The following is a 21,038-nucleotide window of genomic DNA, read 5'->3' on the forward strand; positions in this document are numbered from 1 at the left end:
AAAATGCGGTTCTTTTACAATTCGAAGCAAGGACCAGTGAGAGGTTTTAGTAGTTACAGACTACCTGGTGAAAGACCACCAGACTGAGCAATACCAGGATGGGCACTGCATGGCCATGGAGCAAGTCAGACCTACACTATGAAGAAAAGGAGTTGGCATGGGCCTATAAACCTTCTTGGAGGGTTTGGCTCACGACCGAGACCTACCCCAGAAAACTCTGAGCCAATCCCTTGATGTTCAGAACCAAAGTACTATAATAACCCTATCAAGCTTGAATTGGGCATTCGTATAACAATTTCTCTGGTGTTTTTTTTTTACCAACAACTCTACTTGCAGGTGCATGCTAATGAAGGATCTATCTCCTGAGTTCATGATTGAGGCCCACAGAATAGGGAAGGAAGTCCTTCCATCAGTACCACTAGTTGATGTTGAAGTGAATACCATGCCTAGTCCCACATCCCTTTTAACTAGATGAGAAGGTGGTTCCTACCACAAGGGCAATTTCCTCATGTGTCCCTGGTACTTCTTTTTCCTTCAAGAGGGGGTTCCTTATTACCGACCTCTGTTAGTTTCCCACACAGAATGGACATGAAGTCACTGAATGGAAGTGCCCTATAGAAGACACACAATTTGTATAGATCACCTGTCAAGAAGAAACCACCATAAGAAGCTTTTTCAGGTTCTACCTGTGCTGCAGGCATCCCCAACGAGTTTGGGGAAAAGGAGACCAAGATCGACAAAGTACCTCACACACAAACCATACAGCACAGGGTGCAGCACAATCACCATCAGTAAAAGCTTTGATAACATGCATGTGGGTACAGCACAGGCAGGCGATCAGACGAAGTGCATGTTGTCCTCGCGTAGAAAGAAAAAGTGCAGCACAGGCACCAGCAGTGCAGGTTTTACCCAGACATAAGACCAGAAACTGCAAAGACAGAAGCAAATAAAGCATCCCTGCATTAACTAACACTAATATAAACTAACACACACAAACAAACACACACTTGTGCAGCTATTACCTGTCCTCGGCCCCTGCCTGCACTGCCTTTCTCAGTTTCTTTGATATATCTTTCTTAGTAGCTGTGAAAGAGGGAACTTCAGCTTTGGATCTGGCAAAGATAACTTCGTGAGCATTTAATGTACCTGAAAGAATAAAAATAACTAGCTTGTAACCATGTCAGGCGTGAACTTTTCTTCTTCATGAGCGACAAACAACCAAGTGGGAATTATAGGGCCAGATAGTTAAGGGGCGACAAGTACTACTGTTATAACCATAAAAACTAGCCATTATTGAGAATACTGAGAAAACCATGTGCAGAAGACAACATTGTGAACAACTTGAGTACTACCAGTATTTTGAGCTGGTTGAACACCAGATAGCACTGCGACTGTGTCACTTCGGTAGCAATGGTTCTGATGGATACTGGGTGCAAACTGCAGATTCTTTATTCTTGAAACATCCTAGCTTCAGTCTGGGACCCTAAATAATTGTAACTGCTTCCACTGCACCACGGTAGCAATTACGCCCTAGTATGTTGCACTTGTGTTGTGCATCGTTGACCAGATATGACATCACCTAGTATGGGGTATCAAATGTAAGTTCAGTCGTTTGGTGCATGACAGATTTTCAGGATACCAGATAAAATAAATGTGCATACCATAATTGTTGATGGAAGCAATTTACATAGTTAGTTGGTATCCTGCATGTGAGAGCAGGGATGTGGCTTTCCTGGACCGATGCTGGACATCTTGAGGACTGATAGGGGAACTGGAGAGGCCTGCAAGGAGAGATCGCGGGGCAAAAAATGACCAGGAGAAACCCGGTTTTCCATCAAAACGCATGTTAGTATAGTGCAGTCTAGTCCACTAGTTATAAAGCACCCCATCTAGTGAGGCAAGCAGGTGTTCTGCGACAACTACTAGGAGAGGTGTTGGCCTACCGGCTAGGGCGCTCGACCTCGGACCTCGGGGAACTGGCTTCGAGTCTCGGTAATGACGCTAAACATCCTGTGATTCTGGGCAAATCACTTAATCTCCCCGTGCCTAACAAAAAAATGAATGTGTGTCCTCATGTAACGTAACTGATACCTGATTGGATTCGGGTCAAGTTCGCGCTATATAAAACTCTGCAAAAAAAAACTACTGGGCAGTATTGAAGAACAACGCTGTATAAAGTTGTCAGAACTCTTAACACAACTAGCGAGGCAACAAGTAGAAACTTGAGGTTTTGCAAGAGGGGGTTAATATGAGAATAACGATGATCTCACACCATCATCCATTTCTCATGAATGAATTTTCATACTCTGCATTCTCACTCTAATCTCATTTGAAGCCCCCAGAAAAACTACATTAAAGTGAATAAATGAGAGGCAGTAATGGCTCTCACAATAGAAGCCTTAAGTTCCTACTCTACAAAAAGGGTGCAGATTGACAAGAATGTCCTGCTAGAAACCACAGTTCTTGGTTGAGTCGTTGTTTTTGGTTTGTTATGCCAGATTTTGTTTTTAAATGGTCAAAGAAGTCAACAACGTTTATTACCTTTTGTAATATAGGGATACCATTGTTGCCAGCCATCTTCTGGATATGTTATGTGTGAGAAGTGGGCCTGATATATGATGTCACTAATTCTAGTGTACACCTTGTATCAGTCCAAACAACCCTTATGGTGATTGGTTGTAAAGTCAACCTTATAGACCAGCTATCCTAGTGGTAGCATGGACAAGAGCAGTCTTAGGCTAAACTCTGAATGGCATGTGAAGCCAGCTGTTATACCATATGTAATCCCTTGAATACCAAATGAAAGGACACCACAACAGATATATATAAAAATAGAATGTATTTATTCTAGTCAAACCCTCAGCACTCTTTATGAGATTCGAGGTAAGTACAACACAGTCTTATTTAAGCATACATTAAGTCACACAGGTAAGTAATACAGTTAGGCCCTAGGCGCCACGCACACCATATACTAAGTAAGTGGTATAAGAACCACTGTCACGAATACAGGATAGGCCTAGGCCTAGGGAATCGCTGGGGCTACACTATAATACCAAAGGTTAGGAAGTGGGAGGCCCACGGGATTCAGGTGCAGAGTGGAAACACTCACGCGTAATGCGTAAAAGTCGATAGAAATGCAAGTTATTAGAAATTAGCAGTTTTAGGACACTTCTGGTATAGCTAGGAAGTTGAGACTCGGAAACTAGACCCTTGGATATTCAATACCCTTGTGAGCACCGAAATGCTCAAGTTACCTAGCCCACGGGCTGCGGGTGCATAGATGTGAACTTGCGTCGCGTTTCGTCGTTGACTTCTATGGATGCCTGAAGGAAAGTTGCTGACAGGCAGTCAGTGAAGAGTGTCCGGTGGATCCCAAGGAAGGGATCAAGAAGGAAGGAACCTGCAAGCAGAAGGGACAGAGTCTAGGTCACCAGCCAGGAGCCGGGAAGGAACCAGGAAGGAACCAGGCGATGTCGTGAAGATGCAGGTGAAGAGGTGAAGCTTGTCGCAGCAGCCACGGGTACCAGGAGGCGTCGAGGACGACCAGGACCAGGAGGTGAGCTGTCCCACGAAGGCTCTTGCTGTCGGCGGCGTCGATATCGAGTCAGGACCCAACAAGCCTTGGCAAGCGGAACCCACGCAGGATGGAGGACTTGCTTCTGGTGCAGACCAGGAAGGTCTGGGGTGCTTCTCTTTCACAGAGGAGCGGGTGCCAGTCTGGAGGAGCCGGACCAGCAAGTGGAAAACAAAGGTTCGTCGTCGCAGAAGTCACTAGCCAACGGGCCAGCAACCGGACAACACGTCGAGCAACTCAGGTGCAGAAGGGCCCCACGCAGAACACGTGAAGTGTGGGGAGCTGATCTTCGTTGCAGATGGTGCTCGGGATGGGGGCTTCTCAATTCCCCAAGCACAGCCTCGAGGGAGCCTCGGAAGTCGCGCTAGTCAGGTACTAGCCACTTTTCCCAAGTCGCCGGTCCCACGTCCCTCGTCGCCTCCACAGGTCTCAGCTTCGCTGGAGATGTGGATCTGGGTCAGAGGTGTCTGGAAGTCTCGGCGCTGGTCAGTCTCTGCAGTCGTCCCTCGTAGGATCTGTCGCAAAGCAAAGCAGCGGTCGCTGGATGGTGCCTGGTGACCCAGGGTGGCCACTCCTTGGCCATAAGGGAGATTTCTTCAGTCTTCTTCCTGAGGTCGAATGTCGAAGGTCCAGAGTTTCTGTACAAGTTGCAGATTCAGGTTAATCTAAACTAGCAGGGCTCAGCTACCTACTGATATACTGGGCTAGTGGGCTGGGCTACCTGCAAGGTCCCTCCTATGGGTGGGACCAGGAAGGGGGTGGCTACACCCCCTTTTCTTTGTCCAGTTTCGCGCCAGAGCTGGGGCTGGAATGCCCCAGCACCGGTTTGAACTGGACTATGCATGGAGCACCTTGTGTGCCCCAGGCATGTCTCATTCCTTTCAGCCCTCCCTGCCCCAATACACTAAAGTCTGTCTGGGGAGGTGCTAGCACCTCCCCAAGCAGGAAACCTATTGTCCAGGCCTCCCTGGCTGGGAGGGCTCCCAGCTGCAGGAGGTCAGACTCGTATCTGTGGCAGCAGCATCCATTTTGTGATGCTGAGGCTTTGGTCAGAGTTAAACAGCAAAGTAGGATTTTAACATGTCTCTCCCTCTAAAAGGGGGGAATAATATCCTCATCACCAGAAATGGTATGGGGGTATTATTCCAAAGTGTTAGACACCTTACACGACATGTTTTGATAAAGCCAAACCATAGTTACCATAACCGTTTAAGATTATAAGGTACTTTAAGAGTATATGGTAGGCTATATCATAGAACAGCTATAAGGACATGGTTCCGAAAGCTGCAGACAGGCTCAGCTCATGCTAGAGCACCATCTCACATGTTACCAAGCACTCTGCCTCCAGGATTGTTAAGGCCTGCCTCCAGGATTGTTAAGGCCTGCCACAGGAGTGGCTGATAGGTACACATGTGTCTATATATAAGGTAGGTATAGGAATACTACACCTAAGCAAGGAGTGATTACACGACCTTGCCCCAGCTGAGTGATCAGCCAGTTGTGTCATAATGGAAGACCAGGCCAGGGGTGGCATAATACATGCTGCAGCCCCTGGGAGGCCTAGGGTACACCTATGCCCTGGGTACCTAGGGTACACTGTACAGGGTCCAATAAGGTGATCCTTACCAATTGGGTATGTACCTAGGGTACATGGAGTCCATTTTAAAGAGAGAGCAGACAGCCTGAGACCCTGAATGGCAGGATCTCAGGCCAACTAAGTCGAAAAACAAGCTAGACACTAGGCAAAAAGTTGGGGGTAACCATAGTCAGATATCCACCTTCCTACATTATGTACCGAGTGTCAAACACAAAAAGAACAAACGGAATGGCAATGTGAGAAAACAAACGATGGATTTAGGCCCAGATCTCTGTACTGGGGTGAATGTAGGACATTGTTCTGCATTCTGTCCATCAATTGTACTTTTTGCATGTACCGAGTGTCGTCATTATGTGAGCTTATCCCTGTCATGAGCAGCTCTGTTTCTCTTTATTCAAGGATAGAAGAACAAGTTACTTACCTTCGGTAACGCTTTTTCTGGTGGATACAGTATCTGCCTGTGGATTCCTCACCTTGTGAATATCCCCTGCTCCATCAACATTCGTAAACTTTTGTAGCTCTCCACGCCGACAAGGACGACGTCACAGAAGCACAGTTCCGCACGCGGATCCGCTGACGTCACTGGATCCATAAGAGGACCTCGTCGGCGTGATGACGTCAGTTCCGTCCTTTTTTCCGTGCCTTCGAGGCACACGGACGGACTGACAATAATATATATACAGTATACGCAGTACATAATATACAAACCAACACACACAGTGTGAGGACAATGCAGGAAGGCAAAAGAAATAACACACTTCCTTTGACAGTAATAAATACATTTTGACACATCATCACTATTGTAGGTATAGAAGGGTTGACAACGGAGAGGCGGGTGGGTCAGTGAGGAATCGACAGGCAGATACTGTATCCACCAGAAAAAGCGTTACAGAAGGTAAGTAACTTGTTCTTCTGATGGATACATCTGCCAGTGGATTCCTCACATTGTGAAAAGATTCCCACAGCAGTTCCACTCCCAGGTGAGGGTGTCCACCCTTCTATACCAGAAAGTCCTGAAGGACGGAACACGCAAAGTGTCCGTCCCTCCTCACCTCGGAATCCAAGCAGTAATGCTTCGCGAAAGTGTGGAGGGAGACCCAAGTTGCCGCTCAACAAATGTCCTCCACAGGAACACTTCTAGAAAAGGCAGATGTAGAAGACTTTGCCTAGATAGAATGAGCTCTTATACCCTCTGGAGGTTCCTTACCGGCCAAAGAGTAACATATCTTGATACACAAGATAATCCATCTGGAAAGGGTGCACTTGTGCACCGCTCTGCCTTTCCTGCAGCCAACAAAGCCCACGAAGAGCTGGTCATCCACTCGAAAGTCTTTAGTCCTATCGAGGTAAAAGCTCACCGCCCTCTTAGGGTCCAAGCGGTGAAGCCACTCCTCCTCCTTGGAAGGGGGAGGGGGAGGATAGAAGGTAGGAAGGGTCATGGATTGCCCCAGATGGAAAGGAGTTACCACCTTTGGCAGAAAAGCAGCCCTAGTCCTGAGTACCATTCTTTCAGCATGAATGGACAAGAACGGGGGGTTCGAACTCAGAGCTTGAAGCTCACTTACCCTCCTTGCCGAGGTAATGGCAATGAGAAAAAACGTTTTGAAAGACAACAGCCTTAAGGGACACTTATGCAAGGGCTCAAAAGGAGAACCCATCAAGTAAGTTAAGACAATATTTAAGTCCCATTGAGGCACAATAAATGGAGTGGACGGAAATTTGTTGGTAAGGCCCTTAATGAACCGCAATACAATAGGTGACTTAAACAAGGACGGCTGATCCGGCAAGCAAAGGAATGCCGACAAAGCTGATAAATAACCCTTCACAGTAGCTACAGCAAAGCCCTGCTGAGCAAGAGAAAGATCAAACTGAAGAATGTTGGATAAACGAGCCCTCAAAGGGTCAATAAACTTCTCTCCGCACCAAAGGACAAATTTAGACCACCTATAGGAATAGATAGATTTGGTGGAATGACGTCTGGCAGACAAAATTATATCCACCACGTCAGGCGGGAGAGAAAAAGAATTCAGGTTGACCCGTTCAATCTACAGGCATGAAGGTGTAAGCTCTGGAGGTGGGGGTGTAGAACCTGCCCCTCCGACTGCGAGAGGAGGTCTGCCCTGAGAGGGAGACGGAGCGGCGGAGGGCACGAGGAGAGGTGGAGAAGGTCTGTATACCACACCCTTCTTGGCCAATCCGGGGCGATCAATATGACTTGGGCCCGGTCTTGGCGAATCTTCCTCAGAACCCGAGGAATCAAGGGTATGGGAGGAAACGCGTAAAGGAGATGTGAGACCCATCTCAAATGAAACGCGTCCCCCAAAGCTCCCTGCATCGGATACTGGAGACTGCAGAATGACGGGCAGTGAGCGTTCTCGTGAGTGGCAAACAGGTCCACCCAAGGAGTTCCCCACGTCCAAAAGACGTGACGAACCCGCTCCGGATGGAGCCTCCACTCGTGGTCGGCAGAGAACTGCCCACTGAGACTGTCTGCACGCACGTTCAGAACTACGGCCAGATGATATGCCATCAGACAAATCTGATGATCCTGAACCCAGGACCAGAGACGCAGAGCCTCTCTGCAGAGACAATGCGACCCCACTCCTCCCTGCTTGTTGACATACCATATCACGGTAGTGTTGTCTGTCAGGACTTGAACCGACTGACCGCGAAGGGAAGGGAGGAAGGCCTTGAGTGCCAAACGTATCGCCCGCAACTCCAAGAGGTTGATGTGAAGCAACCTTTCTTCTGGAGACCAAAGACCCTTGATCTCCAGATCCCCCAGATGCACACCCCACCCTAAAGTGGATGCATCCATTATCACTGTGGCCACCGATGGAGGTAGATGGAAGGGGTTTCCTTGAGACGGATTGCCCTCCACGCTCCACCAAGACAGATCCGCTGCAGCTTATCTGGAGATCCTCACAGACTCCCTGAGATCTCCATTGTGCTGATACCACTACCTGCGGAGACACCACTGGAGCGCCCTCATGTGCCAGCGTGCATGGTTGACCAACAGAATGCAGGAAGCAAACAGACCGAGCAGACGAAGGACCTTCAGGACTGGAACGACCGCTCCATTGTAAAACAAGGGAATCATTTCCTGTATGTCGAGAATCCTTTGAGGAGGAGGGAATGCTCGACACACAGTAGTGTCCAGTACCGCCCCTATGAACAGGTTGCGCTGAGAGGGCACCAGGTGAGATTTGGGCACGTTTATCGACAAACCCAATTTGTACAACAGCTGGGCTGTAACCTGCAGATGACGAAGCACCTTCTCTGGCGACTCCGCTTTGATCAGCCAGTCGTCCAGATAGGGGAAAACTGGAATCCCCGATCTTCTGAGATGGGCTGCCACCACTGCCATCACCTTGGTGAAGATTTGAGGTGCAGTAGTAGGACCAAATGGAAGGACCGCAAACTGATAATGTTGCGACCCTGCCGTAAAACGGAGATACTTCCTGTGCGACTTCAGGAGGGGGATGTGGAAATACGCATCCTGCAAGTCGATCGACACCATCCAGTCCTCCTGTTGCAGCGCTTGAAGAACCTGCGCAAGTGTGAGCATCTTCAACTTCTCTTGCTTCAGAAAAAGATTCAAGATCCTGAGGTCCAGGATTGGACGCAGCCTGCCATCCTTCTTTGGAATCAGGAAATACCGGGAGTAGCATCCCTGACCCCTTTCCTGCTCTGGAACCACCTCTATCGCACCTTTTTTCAGTAACGTTAGGACTTCCTCCTGCAGGAGAAGAAGGTGGTCCTCCGAACAAGCACCTTGGCGAGGGTAATTCAGAGGGAATTCCCAAAAGGGAAGAGCATACCCATTCTCTACAAGATTTAGAACCCAAAGGTCTGTAGTAACCGATTCCCAATCTTGTAGAAAATGGGTAAGCCAACCCCCCACAGGACCAACATGATCCAGAATGGTGGATCTAGGGCTGCTTTGCAGTGGTGGGAGGGAGGGAGGAAGAGGAGGAGGAGGAGGAGGAGAGCTAACGACCTTGAGCACAACCCCTGTTCCTGCCCCTGTAGCTCTTATACAGGGTAGTTTGCTGCTGCTGAGGCTGCCTGTAGGTCCGAAAGGACGACCTCCCAAAACCTCTGTATCTCATATAAGAAGATCTTCTAGGCTGTGCCTGCAGACCCAGAGATTTGGCCGTGGCTTTGCTGTCTTTGAACCTTTCCAAGGCTGCATCCGCCTTTTTCCCAAACAGCCCAGAACCATCAAAAGGCAGGTCCAGAAACGTTGCCTGCACATCAGGGGAGAACTCCGAAGATTTTAGCCAACCACTCCTCCTTGTGGCGACCAAGGAGCCCATAATCCTGGCAACAGAGTCCGCAGTGTCCAGGCCACTCTGGATAATCTGACGCGCAGCCGCCTGAGTGTCTGACAGGACTTCATTAAAGTTCTGCCTGTCCTCCTCAGATAACTTAGGAGCCAGCTGTTTAGCAGAATACATGAGAGCGTGGATATAACGGCCCAAGAGACAGGTGGCATTTGTTGACTTTACGGCCATACTCGCCGAGGAGAACACTTTCTTGGCCGATTGGTCGAGCTTTTTTGAGTTGCTGTCACTAGGAACCTGTGGAAAGGCCCCAGAAGACTTTTTTGAGCAGGCAGCCTGAACCACCAGACTTTCCGGAGAAGGATGGGAAGTAAGAAAGTCCGGATCTCCTGGAGGCGCCCTGTGCCTCCTAGCTACAGACTTAGAAGCTACAGGAGCTGAAAAGGGCTTACGGCATACCTCCATGACTGGTTCAGTGATGGCCTCATTAAATGGAAGTAAAGGCTCTACCACGGTGGAGGGAGAATGCAGAACCTCAGTAAGGATATTAGGTTTAAATTCAGCAGTTGGCAGCTGTAAATCCAAAAGCTTCGCTGCTTTCCTAATGACCGTGTGGTAAGGAGCCACATCCTTAGAGGGAGCATCAGTTGGAGGAGTAATCTCCCATTCCGGTGACAAATCAAGGCCACTCGTCTCTTTCAATTCCTCAAACAAGTCATCTGACTTCATAAGCTCACCCTCTTCCATCTCTTCCACCTGGTACCTTTGCTCCACCAAAACTCTCTGTGCTTCTCGCCTAGACCTAATCCTCAGGACCGGCGTCGGCGGCGCCGCAACCAACTCCGACGGAGCCGGCGTCGAACATGGATCCGGAGGAGCAGCCGGAGTCGAACGAGGTCGATCTGGAGCCGGAGAAGAAGGGAGCGGTGTCGACGTCCTCGGCGCTGGGAAATGCCAAGACGGCGTCGATGGGAAAAATTGCATAAATGGAGCCTGAGCGTAGGCCTGAGGAACCCCCAGATTAAATGCCATTGGACCCATGGGACCCAAAGGTGCTCCAGAGGGGTACATCGCTCTCGTAAAGACACCATACATAGCATTTAAATAATGCAATGGGTGTTGACCTGGGCCTGGAAAGGAGGGGTAAGGCTCAGATTGAGGCAATACCGGACACGAGCCAATCGGCGCCGACGGTGGAGGCAGCGGAGTCGAAGACTCATCAGGAGATGGAGCCTCTTCAACCGCAACCGGAGAATGCGCCGGCGTCGGTGATGGAGACGGAGCTGGAGAGTGCTCCGGAGAAGCCGCAGGCAAAGTCAGGCAAACAGGAGAAGCAGGATTTGACACAGGAGAGGGAGAAACATAGTTCTTACGACATCGAGGAGTAGGCGAAGTTGATCTCGGAGCCGTCTCCTTATCCGAACGGCGTCGCGAGCCATGCCTCTTCTTCTTTTAATGCTTCTTCGACTTAGAAGCATGACCCGACGTCGACTTCGACCCCGACCTCGATCTTGAGCGTCTTCGACCTCTCTTCTCTTTTTTCATCTTCGCTATAAATAGCTTAGCTTCTCTTTCCTTTAAGACCTTTGGATTCATCTTGCGGCAGCAAGAGCATCCCTCGACGTCGTGATCCGACGACAGGCACCAGACGCAATCCTCGTGTGGATCTGTGATGGACATGTGCTTACCACACTCTCTACACGGCTAGAATCCAGACTTCTTCGTCGACATCTTGGAACAAGATGCAAGAAGAAAGTGGAAACACCAGCAGGAACACAAAGTAACTAGCCAGAGCTACGGAGAGTCCCAGAAAACCGTTAGCGTCGACGGCGCGGAAAAAAGGGAACTGACGTCATCACGCCGACGAGGTCCTCTTATGGATCCAGTGACGTCAGCGGATCCGCGTGCGGAGCTGTGCTTCTATGACGTCGTCCTCGTCGGCGTGGAGAGCTACAAAAGTTTTCGAATGTTGCTGGCGCAGGGGATATTCACAAGGTGAGGAATCCACTGGCAGATGTATCCATCAGAAATGTTGTGCCATTCATGATGCTTGAAGAGGAAGAGGAGGAGGAGGAGGAGGAGAGCTAACGACCTTGAGCACAACCCCTGTTCCTGCCCCTGTAGCTCTTATACAGGGTAGTTTGCTGCTGCTGAGGCTGCCTGTAGGTCCGAAAGGACGACCTCCCAAAACCTCTGTATCTCATATAAGAAGATCTTCTAGGCTGTGCCTGCAGACCCAGAGATTTGGCCGTGGCTTTGCTGTCTTTGAACCTTTCCAAGGCTGCATCCGCCTTTTTCCCAAACAGCCCAGAACCATCAAAAGGCAGGTCCAGAAACGTTGCCTGCACATCAGGGGAGAACTCCGAAGATTTTAGCCAACCACTCCTCCTTGTGGCGACCAAGGAGCCCATAATCCTGGCAACAGAGTCCGCAGTGTCCAGGCCACTCTGGATAATCTGACGCGCAGCCGCCTGAGTGTCTGACAGGACTTCATTAAAGTTCTGCCTGTCCTCCTCAGATAACTTAGGAGCCAGCTGTTTAGCAGAATACATGAGAGCGTGGATATAACGGCCCAAGAGACAGGTGGCATTTGTTGACTTTACGGCCATACTCGCCGAGGAGAACACTTTCTTGGCCGATTGGTCGAGCTTTTTTGAGTTGCTGTCACTAGGAACCTGTGGAAAGGCCCCAGAAGACTTTTTTGAGCAGGCAGCCTGAACCACCAGACTTTCCGGAGAAGGATGGGAAGTAAGAAAGTCCGGATCTCCTGGAGGCGCCCTGTGCCTCCTAGCTACAGACTTAGAAGCTACAGGAGCTGAAAAGGGCTTACGGCATACCTCCATGACTGGTTCAGTGATGGCCTCATTAAATGGAAGTAAAGGCTCTACCACGGTGGAGGGAGAATGCAGAACCTCAGTAAGGATATTAGGTTTAAATTCAGCAGTTGGCAGCTGTAAATCCAAAAGCTTCGCTGCTTTCCTAATGACCGTGTGGTAAGGAGCCACATCCTTAGAGGGAGCATCAGTTGGAGGAGTAATCTCCCATTCCGGTGACAAATCAAGGCCACTCGTCTCTTTCAATTCCTCAAACAAGTCATCTGACTTCATAAGCTCACCCTCTTCCATCTCTTCCACCTGGTACCTTTGCTCCACCAAAACTCTCTGTGCTTCTCGCCTGGACCTAATCCTCAGGACCGGCGTCGGCGGCGCCGCAACCAACTCCGACGGAGCCGGCGTCGAACATGGATCCGGAGGAGCAGCCGGAGTCGAACGAGGTCGATCTGGAGCCGGAGAAGAAGGGAGCGGTGTCGACGTCCTCGGCGCTGGGAAATGCCAAGACGGCGTCGATGGGAAAAATTGCATAAATGGAGCCTGAGCGTAGGCCTGAGGAACCCCCAGATTAAATGCCATTGGACCCATGGGACCCAAAGGTGCTCCAGAGGGGTACATCGCTCTCGTAAAGACACCATACATAGCATTTAAATAATGCAATGGGTGTTGACCTGGGCCTGGAAAGGAGGGGTAAGGCTCAGATTGAGGCAATACCGGACACGAGCCAATCGGCGCCGACGGTGGAGGCAGCGGAGTCGAAGACTCATCAGGAGATGGAGCCTCTTCAACCGCAACCGGAGAATGCGCCGGCGTCGGTGATGGAGACGGAGCTGGAGAGTGCTCCGGAGAAGCCGCAGGCAAAGTCAGGCAAACAGGAGAAGCAGGATTTGACACAGGAGAGGGAGAAACATAGTTCTTACGACATCAAGGAGTAGGCGAAGTTGATCTCGGAGCCGTCTCCTTATCCGAACGGCGTCGCGAGCCATGCCTCTTCTTCTTTTAATGCTTCTTCGACTTAGAAGCATGACCCGACGTCGACTTCGACCCCGACCTCGATCTTGAGCGTCTTCGACCTCTCTTCTCTTTTTTCATCTTCGCTATAAATAGCTTAGCTTCTCTTTCCTTTAAGACCTTTGGATTCATCTTGCGGCAGCAAGAGCATCCCTCGACGTCGTGATCCGACGACAGGCACCAGACGCAATCCTCGTGTGGATCTGTGATGGACATGTGCTTACCACACTCTCTACACGGCTAGAATCCAGACTTCTTCGTCGACATCTTGGAACAAGATGCAAGAAGAAAGTGGAAACACCAGCAGGAACACAAAGTAACTAGCCAGAGCTACGGAGAGTCCCAGAAAACCGTTAGCGTCGACGGCGCGGAAAAAAGGGAACTGACGTCATCACGCCGACGAGGTCCTCTTATGGATCCAGTGACGTCAGCGGATCCGCGTGCGGAGCTGTGCTTCTATGACGTCGTCCTCGTCGGCGTGGAGAGCTACAAAAGTTTTCGAATGTTGCTGGCGCAGGGGATATTCACAAGGTGAGGAATCCACTGGCAGATGTATCCATCAGAAATGTTGTGCCATTCATGATGCTTGAAGTAAATTAACACCTAGTGAAGTTCCATAACATCGTTTAATGGATATTCTTATTCTTTACCTTACAAAGATCCCTCAGTAATATCGAACAAGCTCCCTCAAGGTATATGACACCAATGATCTTCTAAACAAAGCTTCTGTCTAGCACAGGAGTAATGACATTAATGCTTTACATTTGTATGAATGTGAAACCAAGTCGACCTGTTTCAAAACTTCCTCTGCATCCTGGAGACAATCGTCTTTAAGAACACAGCAATGGCCACTTTGACCCTGGCATAATGTGAAATTAATCCAGCTACTCTTACCTTCCATTCAGCATGCCTTGATGCAGAACACTATTCATAGGGACACGTTTCATTTTGTAACAGCCACACCTTTTGAAGCGTCAAAAGGAGTTTGTTCATCTTCTATTCATTAGACCTGAAAATGAAACGACCGGTAGGTCTTTGTGCCCGACCTGTGCAGTCTACCAATAAGTTTTAATTGGTATATCCCAGGCAGAACACGACGGTCCGCAACGGCCAAAGCTGCTGTGGTCCCCAGGTTTAAACGATCCTCCTGGGGAGGCAGAAGCTTTGTGATCGGTACAGCAAAAGTATGGAACTCCCTTCCAAGGCTTATCAAAGCCATGACGGACCTGCTAGCCTTCAGGAAAGCCCTGAAAACTTGGCTATTTAACACTGATTGAGGTTTTCTTTTTACTGTTAGCAGCGCTCTAGAAGTCTATTTAAAAAAGTATAGCAGTCAAACCCACGCTGTATATGTATTCAGGAAGGAGAAAACTGGCAACTAAATAGATTGGTAAAGTGAAATTTCTTTATCATCTCTGGGAGAAAAAAAACCTGATTTATTATAAAGAATATTTTGTCCTAAGAAAACAAAGAATATGAGAAAATACTACCACCTGGATGACCCAAAGCCTAGTACTTTACACCACACCTAGGCAACTACTAACATACAGAAGCCACCAAATGTGCACAACCCTAGTTGAGAACCCACTAAGCTGTGACACCTGGCACTGGAGAAAGTATATTCACCATTCCTTTCCGAAACAGGGAAACTGCATGAATCTCATCAGGCTTCCTCAAAAAACACAATGTGGTGACATGAAATTCATTGTTGGTTAAGTTACGAAGAAAGCAAGATAGAGGGGGGATTTTATTTATCTAAGTGCCTCTGACTACACTATCAGCAGCACCTTATCCATCTGCATACAAATGTCTTGTCGCCAGTCGCCTGCATCTGCATATTAAGCCGCAAAGAAGACTCTTTGAGGTATATGCTTTTGCTGATGTTACAAGTCACAAGTTTTCATCCTGACAAGGCCAACTCAGAATTCTATGCTTTTGAGATCAGAAATCCGGTTCCATTAAATTGGGCAATAGTAACTCAAGTTATTTACAGTGGTTAGAAAAAACAGAAGTGTGGTATGAATGCTATATAAAGGAAGTTATCATTCGTAATGTTCTCTGATAAACCTTAGTTAGCAATATCAACCTTTCAGATGCCCAGAATGAATCCATAGGCTGCTGAGAGTTAGGTTCAACAACTGCCCTCTTCTGAGACAAAAGAAAGGGAAACACCGGTAGCCAGAACAACTTCACCCTTGCAGAGTACGTATGCCTAAAACACCCTTCATGACCAAATCTGGACCCATTCAGAGCCACGGGAAACAATAATGTGCGGGATTTCAGAAAGCTATCTAAGACCATGTATATAATTGAAAAAGGCAGAAGGCATACATTAGATTGAACATCCAAGGCTCAGATTTGCATTCTTAGAGCACTCCTCATTGGGCACTCATGAGAGCAAGACATGGGGCACTCTCTTCTGGTGAGTCACAAAAAGATCCACTAATGGATACCAACACATGCCGAGGAGATTTAAGATCACATTTGCTTGAAGCCTCCATTCCTGAGATAATGTATGAAGCCTCCTAGGAGTAATCATTGGAACATTGCTCTGTTCTGTCAAATGAACCATAGGATTATACATGCCTTTCAATATTGTCCACAGCCATAGCATCTTTGCTTCCTTGAACAGCTCCAAGATGATGACTGTCTCAGTGTTTGAGTGGGACACACTGACTATGTCAATTTGATTAACCTGAGGTCCAACAAATTGAGGTGGACTTTCATTGTGACAATCAACATTAGATTCTTCAAATATGCTCTCCATACCATAAGGGAGTCATTTGCCAGTGCCGATCTGACAATTCAGGAGATTAAAATTCTCAACAGAGTTTCATCTGGCATCCTCCATGCCAGGGCAATCATTCTGCCTCTTGGTTAGAAGACTCACCAAATATCTTTGATGTCGCCAACATGGAGTCCTTAATGAACACAGATGGGACAAATTCCGCTGGTCTGCTGGAGGTTAAAAAAGAAGGCAGGACACCGTGAAATCTATCACTTCCAGAGACGGTTATCCACTGAATTCCAGAGGGGTCCAGCATGAAATGTTTTGTGCAGCAATACACTTGTTATCGTAACACCTTTTCCAGCAAGACTTCTTTCAGGAGCCAAGAATTCAAGTAAGGATATGCATGCATTCACTACATGCGCATATGTGTAACTGCAACTGGCTTTTTGTCAGCACATCAGTGAAAACTTGGGTGGCAGACACATGACTAAAAGAAAATACCATGAATAGAAAGTGATTGCTTTGTACTGCAATATGCTGGTACTCTCTGTGCTAGTAAAATTGCTCAGAGAACCTATCTAGTTCCCCTTTTCCAGCACTTCAAGAATATGTGCTAAATAAGACAGCCTGCACTTTTCAATTCTCATATATTTGCCAAGTTCCCTGAGATCTTATAATCGGTCTCAACTACCAACCTTTGCATATATTTTCCTATTCCACAGATTTATCTCTGTACAATCCTGCCTTTATGTATTTCAGTGGGTAGTTGGAATGGCGTGGGAAGAGGCTGAGGAAAATTCTATGATCTGGAGGCTGCACCCCTTTTTCAACATTTGAAGTACTCACTGGTCCAAGGTCAGCTTCTCCCAATCCAATCAAAAATCAATTTACCTGAACCCTTCTGCTGCAATGTGTTGCAAGGGAATTATCAAGGTGAAGATCTATAGGTCGCAAGATCAATTGTGACAGATGCCTGAGTTACGGTCTGCCTACTTGCGGTCTTAGAAAAGGTTGACTTCAATCATACTTTGACTTTGTGGAATTATTTGTACATAATAGAGAGGCAATACAAAGTAGAGTATGAACAAAGACGTTTGTCGAAAGCATGACGGGACGAATAAATCTTTTGTGATTGCCATTTTTGTTCTTATCCTTCATCAAAGTATACAAGCAAGCGCAGCCAATTTCGCCTTGTCACAGGCTTCCTTGGGGCTGTATTATGCAAGAATGCACAAGTTAGTTTATACAGAAACTTACTAATATCAACAATGTACATATGACAGAAAAAGCAACCGATAAGATCAAAGATAATTTAACATGCATCTGTTGTACAAAATGTTAGGAGTTAGGAGCGCTCCCAACACAATAAATGAAAAATTGGTTTATTCAAAACACAAACATCAAAAATATTAAGTACTTTTAACAATTACATTCAACTCGTTTGTTTTTTAGAGACTTAACACATATCATCAGCAAAAGTTTCAAAAACAAGACAAACACAGTAAGCTTTGCAAACATGGCTATCAGTAAAAGAATCATAACAATGCAAGGACAGGCACTATGAATATATACATCAAAAGAGTAAAATCATAGTTTGATGCATGAAATCTCCATCCTGAAAATTTGTCACCAACCGGATGTTGGTCATTGGACAGTTGCGCTTCTACTCAAGATCACTTACCTATCCTAAAAGTGCTTATGTTGTGAGTTCTAACATTTTGTACGATGGATGCATGTTAAATTGCAGCTCTGAGGAAGCCTGTGATTAGGCGAAAAGCGTTGGCTGCGCTTCCTTGTATACTTTAATGAGTAATAAGAATAAAAAAGACAATCACAAAGGATTTATTTGTCATGTTTTTCTTCGATAAACTTCTTTTTTATACTCTACTTTGTGTTGCCTCCCGATTATGTACAAATGTTTCCAATGTTTGACCAATTGGTAGCTGGTCTTTAGAGGTGGGCAACTTTTGCTTTCATTTTGGTGACAACTACAGGTGGTGCAGTAAATTGTCCCCTGGCAGCCAATATTTATTCTGCTTTGTGGAATTGGCAGTATCGTCATATACCCTAGTGATGTATACAATGTATTAGTTATTGCATACAAACCTCACAGCTTGTCTGTATTCCTTTTCCAAAAGATAGCCAACTTTGTCCCCTAGCAGTTTTTCAAAGGGAAGCACATATCTAAATACAGAGTGCGGCTTCTTTTTCCTTCTCTGGAAAAACCGGAAGTAGTTTTATTCTTCCTTTCCTTTAATGAAGTTAGCGGTCTAGTCGTCAACGGAGAGCCGATCCAACGGAAGACACACGTTTCCTAGCCCCGCAGCCAGGCAACAACTCCGACAGTAAGTAGTTTGTTGGAACTACGCCCAGGGGGTTTGTCAGCAGTCTAGCAATGTATCCTAACTAATTATCATTTTGGCAGCAATTCTACCAATTAACCGCACTACTTAAGAACTGGATCGAGGAGAGGCAGTGACCTTGGAGTTGTGAGTACGGCATAGCCGCTTAGCACCTGTTGGATACAATATGACCATACCACGATCGGCAGAACATTATAACTAGCAGCGTTACCCTTAATTTCTTTCATTCGCAGTGTGTGACTATAGGCACCCTTCCCACTCGTTTTAAGGCTCATGGGATAATATCTCCTCTAAAAACAAGTACGTGCATTACCGCATTATCATTTTTTTCTCTCTCATGGCACAAAAGCTAATCTGAATAATGCGAATTATCATAGGCCATATTAATCACCTTGGACTCGCAATTTCCGGTCCTTTGACATAGAGTGTGTGATTTATTTTCAGTGTATGTTTGTCTTTGTATTGTCTATTTCTTCTACCAGCAGGACACGACACCGGCTTAGCATCACTGATAAGGTTAAGGGAAATAGATCACAATATATCACCTTCCTTAGTGGTCACCACCTATCACGATGGATGATGTGTATGTCATGCTTTTAAATGCTGTGTTTTTTCTTCCAGATTTTCATAAAGTAGTGTACCTATTGGGGTATTGTATAATATGCATGTTTATTTGGCATGCTCACCACGCAGTAGTGACTACATGTAGATACACAATTTTTTGATACTTTTTTACATTTCTTTGTAATATATCGTGAGTGTAGAAGGGATCCTTTTGGTCCTGATGAAGAAGCCAGAGAAGGACTTTGAAACATGTTGACATAGGAGGGACTGCTCATCATAGCAATGTACCTCCAACCTAACAATACCAACTCAAAGGAATATTAAAGTTTTTAGTACATAGAGCCAGGTATTTTTTAATTCATAATAATCACTCTTTCACTCACTCCTTAACCCTTCCACTCACATTCCTACACTACACATAGTCTTGTTTTTCAAGAACAGTGCTCCCGCATAGCTGTAGGTCGTAGCACGCCCCGTCCTGCAGCGGGGCAGGAAGACCCCTATGATGAAGCATGACACCAAGGGTCCTTTTGGTAGGTGAAGGGTATTTTAACAAAGCAGTGTGCTTTCCACCACTGTTGGAAACACGCGTAGTCTGGGAGGACACGGTTGTACATCAGTCTGAGGATGTTTCTTATACATTGACTAGAGGAGGATGTTCCACCTCCATTACTCTTTTGAGCATTACCTCTTCACTCCCTCCTTTTGGACATTATCCAAGATGTCATAAAGAATGTTACTGGCAGAGAATGCTTCAATACTTCAGAGGCCTGCCTTTTGGGTCTTGCACCTCGTCCTAAACGAGGGAATGCAGACTCTGAATGTGCTGACCTGTTAATCATATAGGCGAAACGTGCCTTCGCCATGCAACTGAAATCCTCTACAGGTCTGCACATTTAACAATTGGAGACAGATGCCAAAGGACTAGAAAAAGCAAGACATTGCACAGGGTGGCGGTCCAGGCATTTTTAAAATTCCAATCGTCAGGTAATGGGACAAATCTTGTGCAGCCCTAGCGGAAATCAGAAATGATGACAATGCCCCCATGAGAAACAGGCTACACTGCCTCTGTCAGCCCACACCCCCTTAAGCACCTAGTGCCCCTAGAATGGAGATGTGATTATAAAAAAACAAAGCCCCGATGAGAAACCCACAACATTGTTATCGGACATCCCTCATTACATTCATAAATCAGAAAGCAAACACAACTTTAATTGATGCTCACTCTACCAAAGGCAATGTTGCAACTACTGCATCCCTGTTGGTATTCCCTATTGCTGAAATCTGCTCAGAATCCATAATATCAAGCAAGGCTATTGTCTTGACTGTGACTCAAGGGCTGGGAACCAACTGGCTCAGGCGTCTTGGGGGAACCTCTTTGGAGAAAGCATGACTGTTTCTTTCTTTCCACCACTTTTTTAGGGGGTGGGCTTGTGATTCTATTTAGTGCTTATGACTATCCATGGAGATCCAATGAAGCGGATCGAAGAACAAGATACTTTTCTTCTGTAACGTTTTTTCTGGTAAAGACTTTACCTAGGCGCAGATTACTTACCTTAGAATATTCTCCAGGTGTCAGACTGGATCCAGAAAATCTTGAGCCAGTAGGTGACATTGACTGTGTTGGAAGTGAAGTGCCTGGTGCCCATATAGACGCCACCGCGGCGCGCTGACATCAGTTAATTTTGTGACTTTTTCCGCACCAAAAATTCAGAGCCACATTAGACTGAGTGTTAGGGAGAATAGCCTACTTCACCAGTGCAGGGAGGATAGGAGGGTCGATGAGGAATCTGCGGTTAGAGTCTCTATCAGTAAAAGCGCAACCAACAGTAAGTAATTTGATTTTCTGATAGAGACTTCTAACTGCAAATTTCTCACCTTAGAATAGATACCCAAACAATACCTCCCCGGAGGTCGGTCTGCAAATGGCTCAAACAAGGAAGTCCTGAAGAACTGAATGGGCAACATGCCTATCCCGACAGGCCTGACTGTCCAAGCAGCAGTGCTTCGTGTAGAGAGGTGGCAGAGTGGCAGATGTCCAGGACAGGTACCCCACATGCTAATGCAGTAGAAGCGGCCTT

General features: G+C 46.9%; 1 protein-coding gene across 7 annotated transcripts in view; it reads right to left on the reverse strand.

Moving 5' to 3' along the window:
* TTLL5 (tubulin tyrosine ligase like 5) overlaps positions 1 to 21,038 on the reverse strand; it is a 1,306,640-nt gene that overhangs the window by 19,891 nt on the left and 1,265,711 nt on the right. For 5 of the 7 annotated variants that reach the window (XM_085626705.1, XM_085626700.1, XM_085626701.1 and 2 more), the window contains one exon: positions 1,023 to 1,146. The exons of the other annotated variants lie outside the window; for them this stretch is intronic. In XM_085626705.1, coding sequence (XP_085482831.1) covers positions 1,023 to 1,146 — 124 coding nt within the window. The remainder of the gene's footprint in view (positions 1 to 1,022; positions 1,147 to 21,038) is intronic. 7 annotated transcript variants of the gene reach the window in all.

Source organism: Triturus cristatus, chromosome 9 (genome assembly GCF_964204655.1).
Source record: "Triturus cristatus chromosome 9, aTriCri1.1, whole genome shotgun sequence".
In the NCBI taxonomy this organism is placed as follows: Eukaryota; Metazoa; Chordata; class Amphibia; order Caudata; family Salamandridae; genus Triturus; species Triturus cristatus.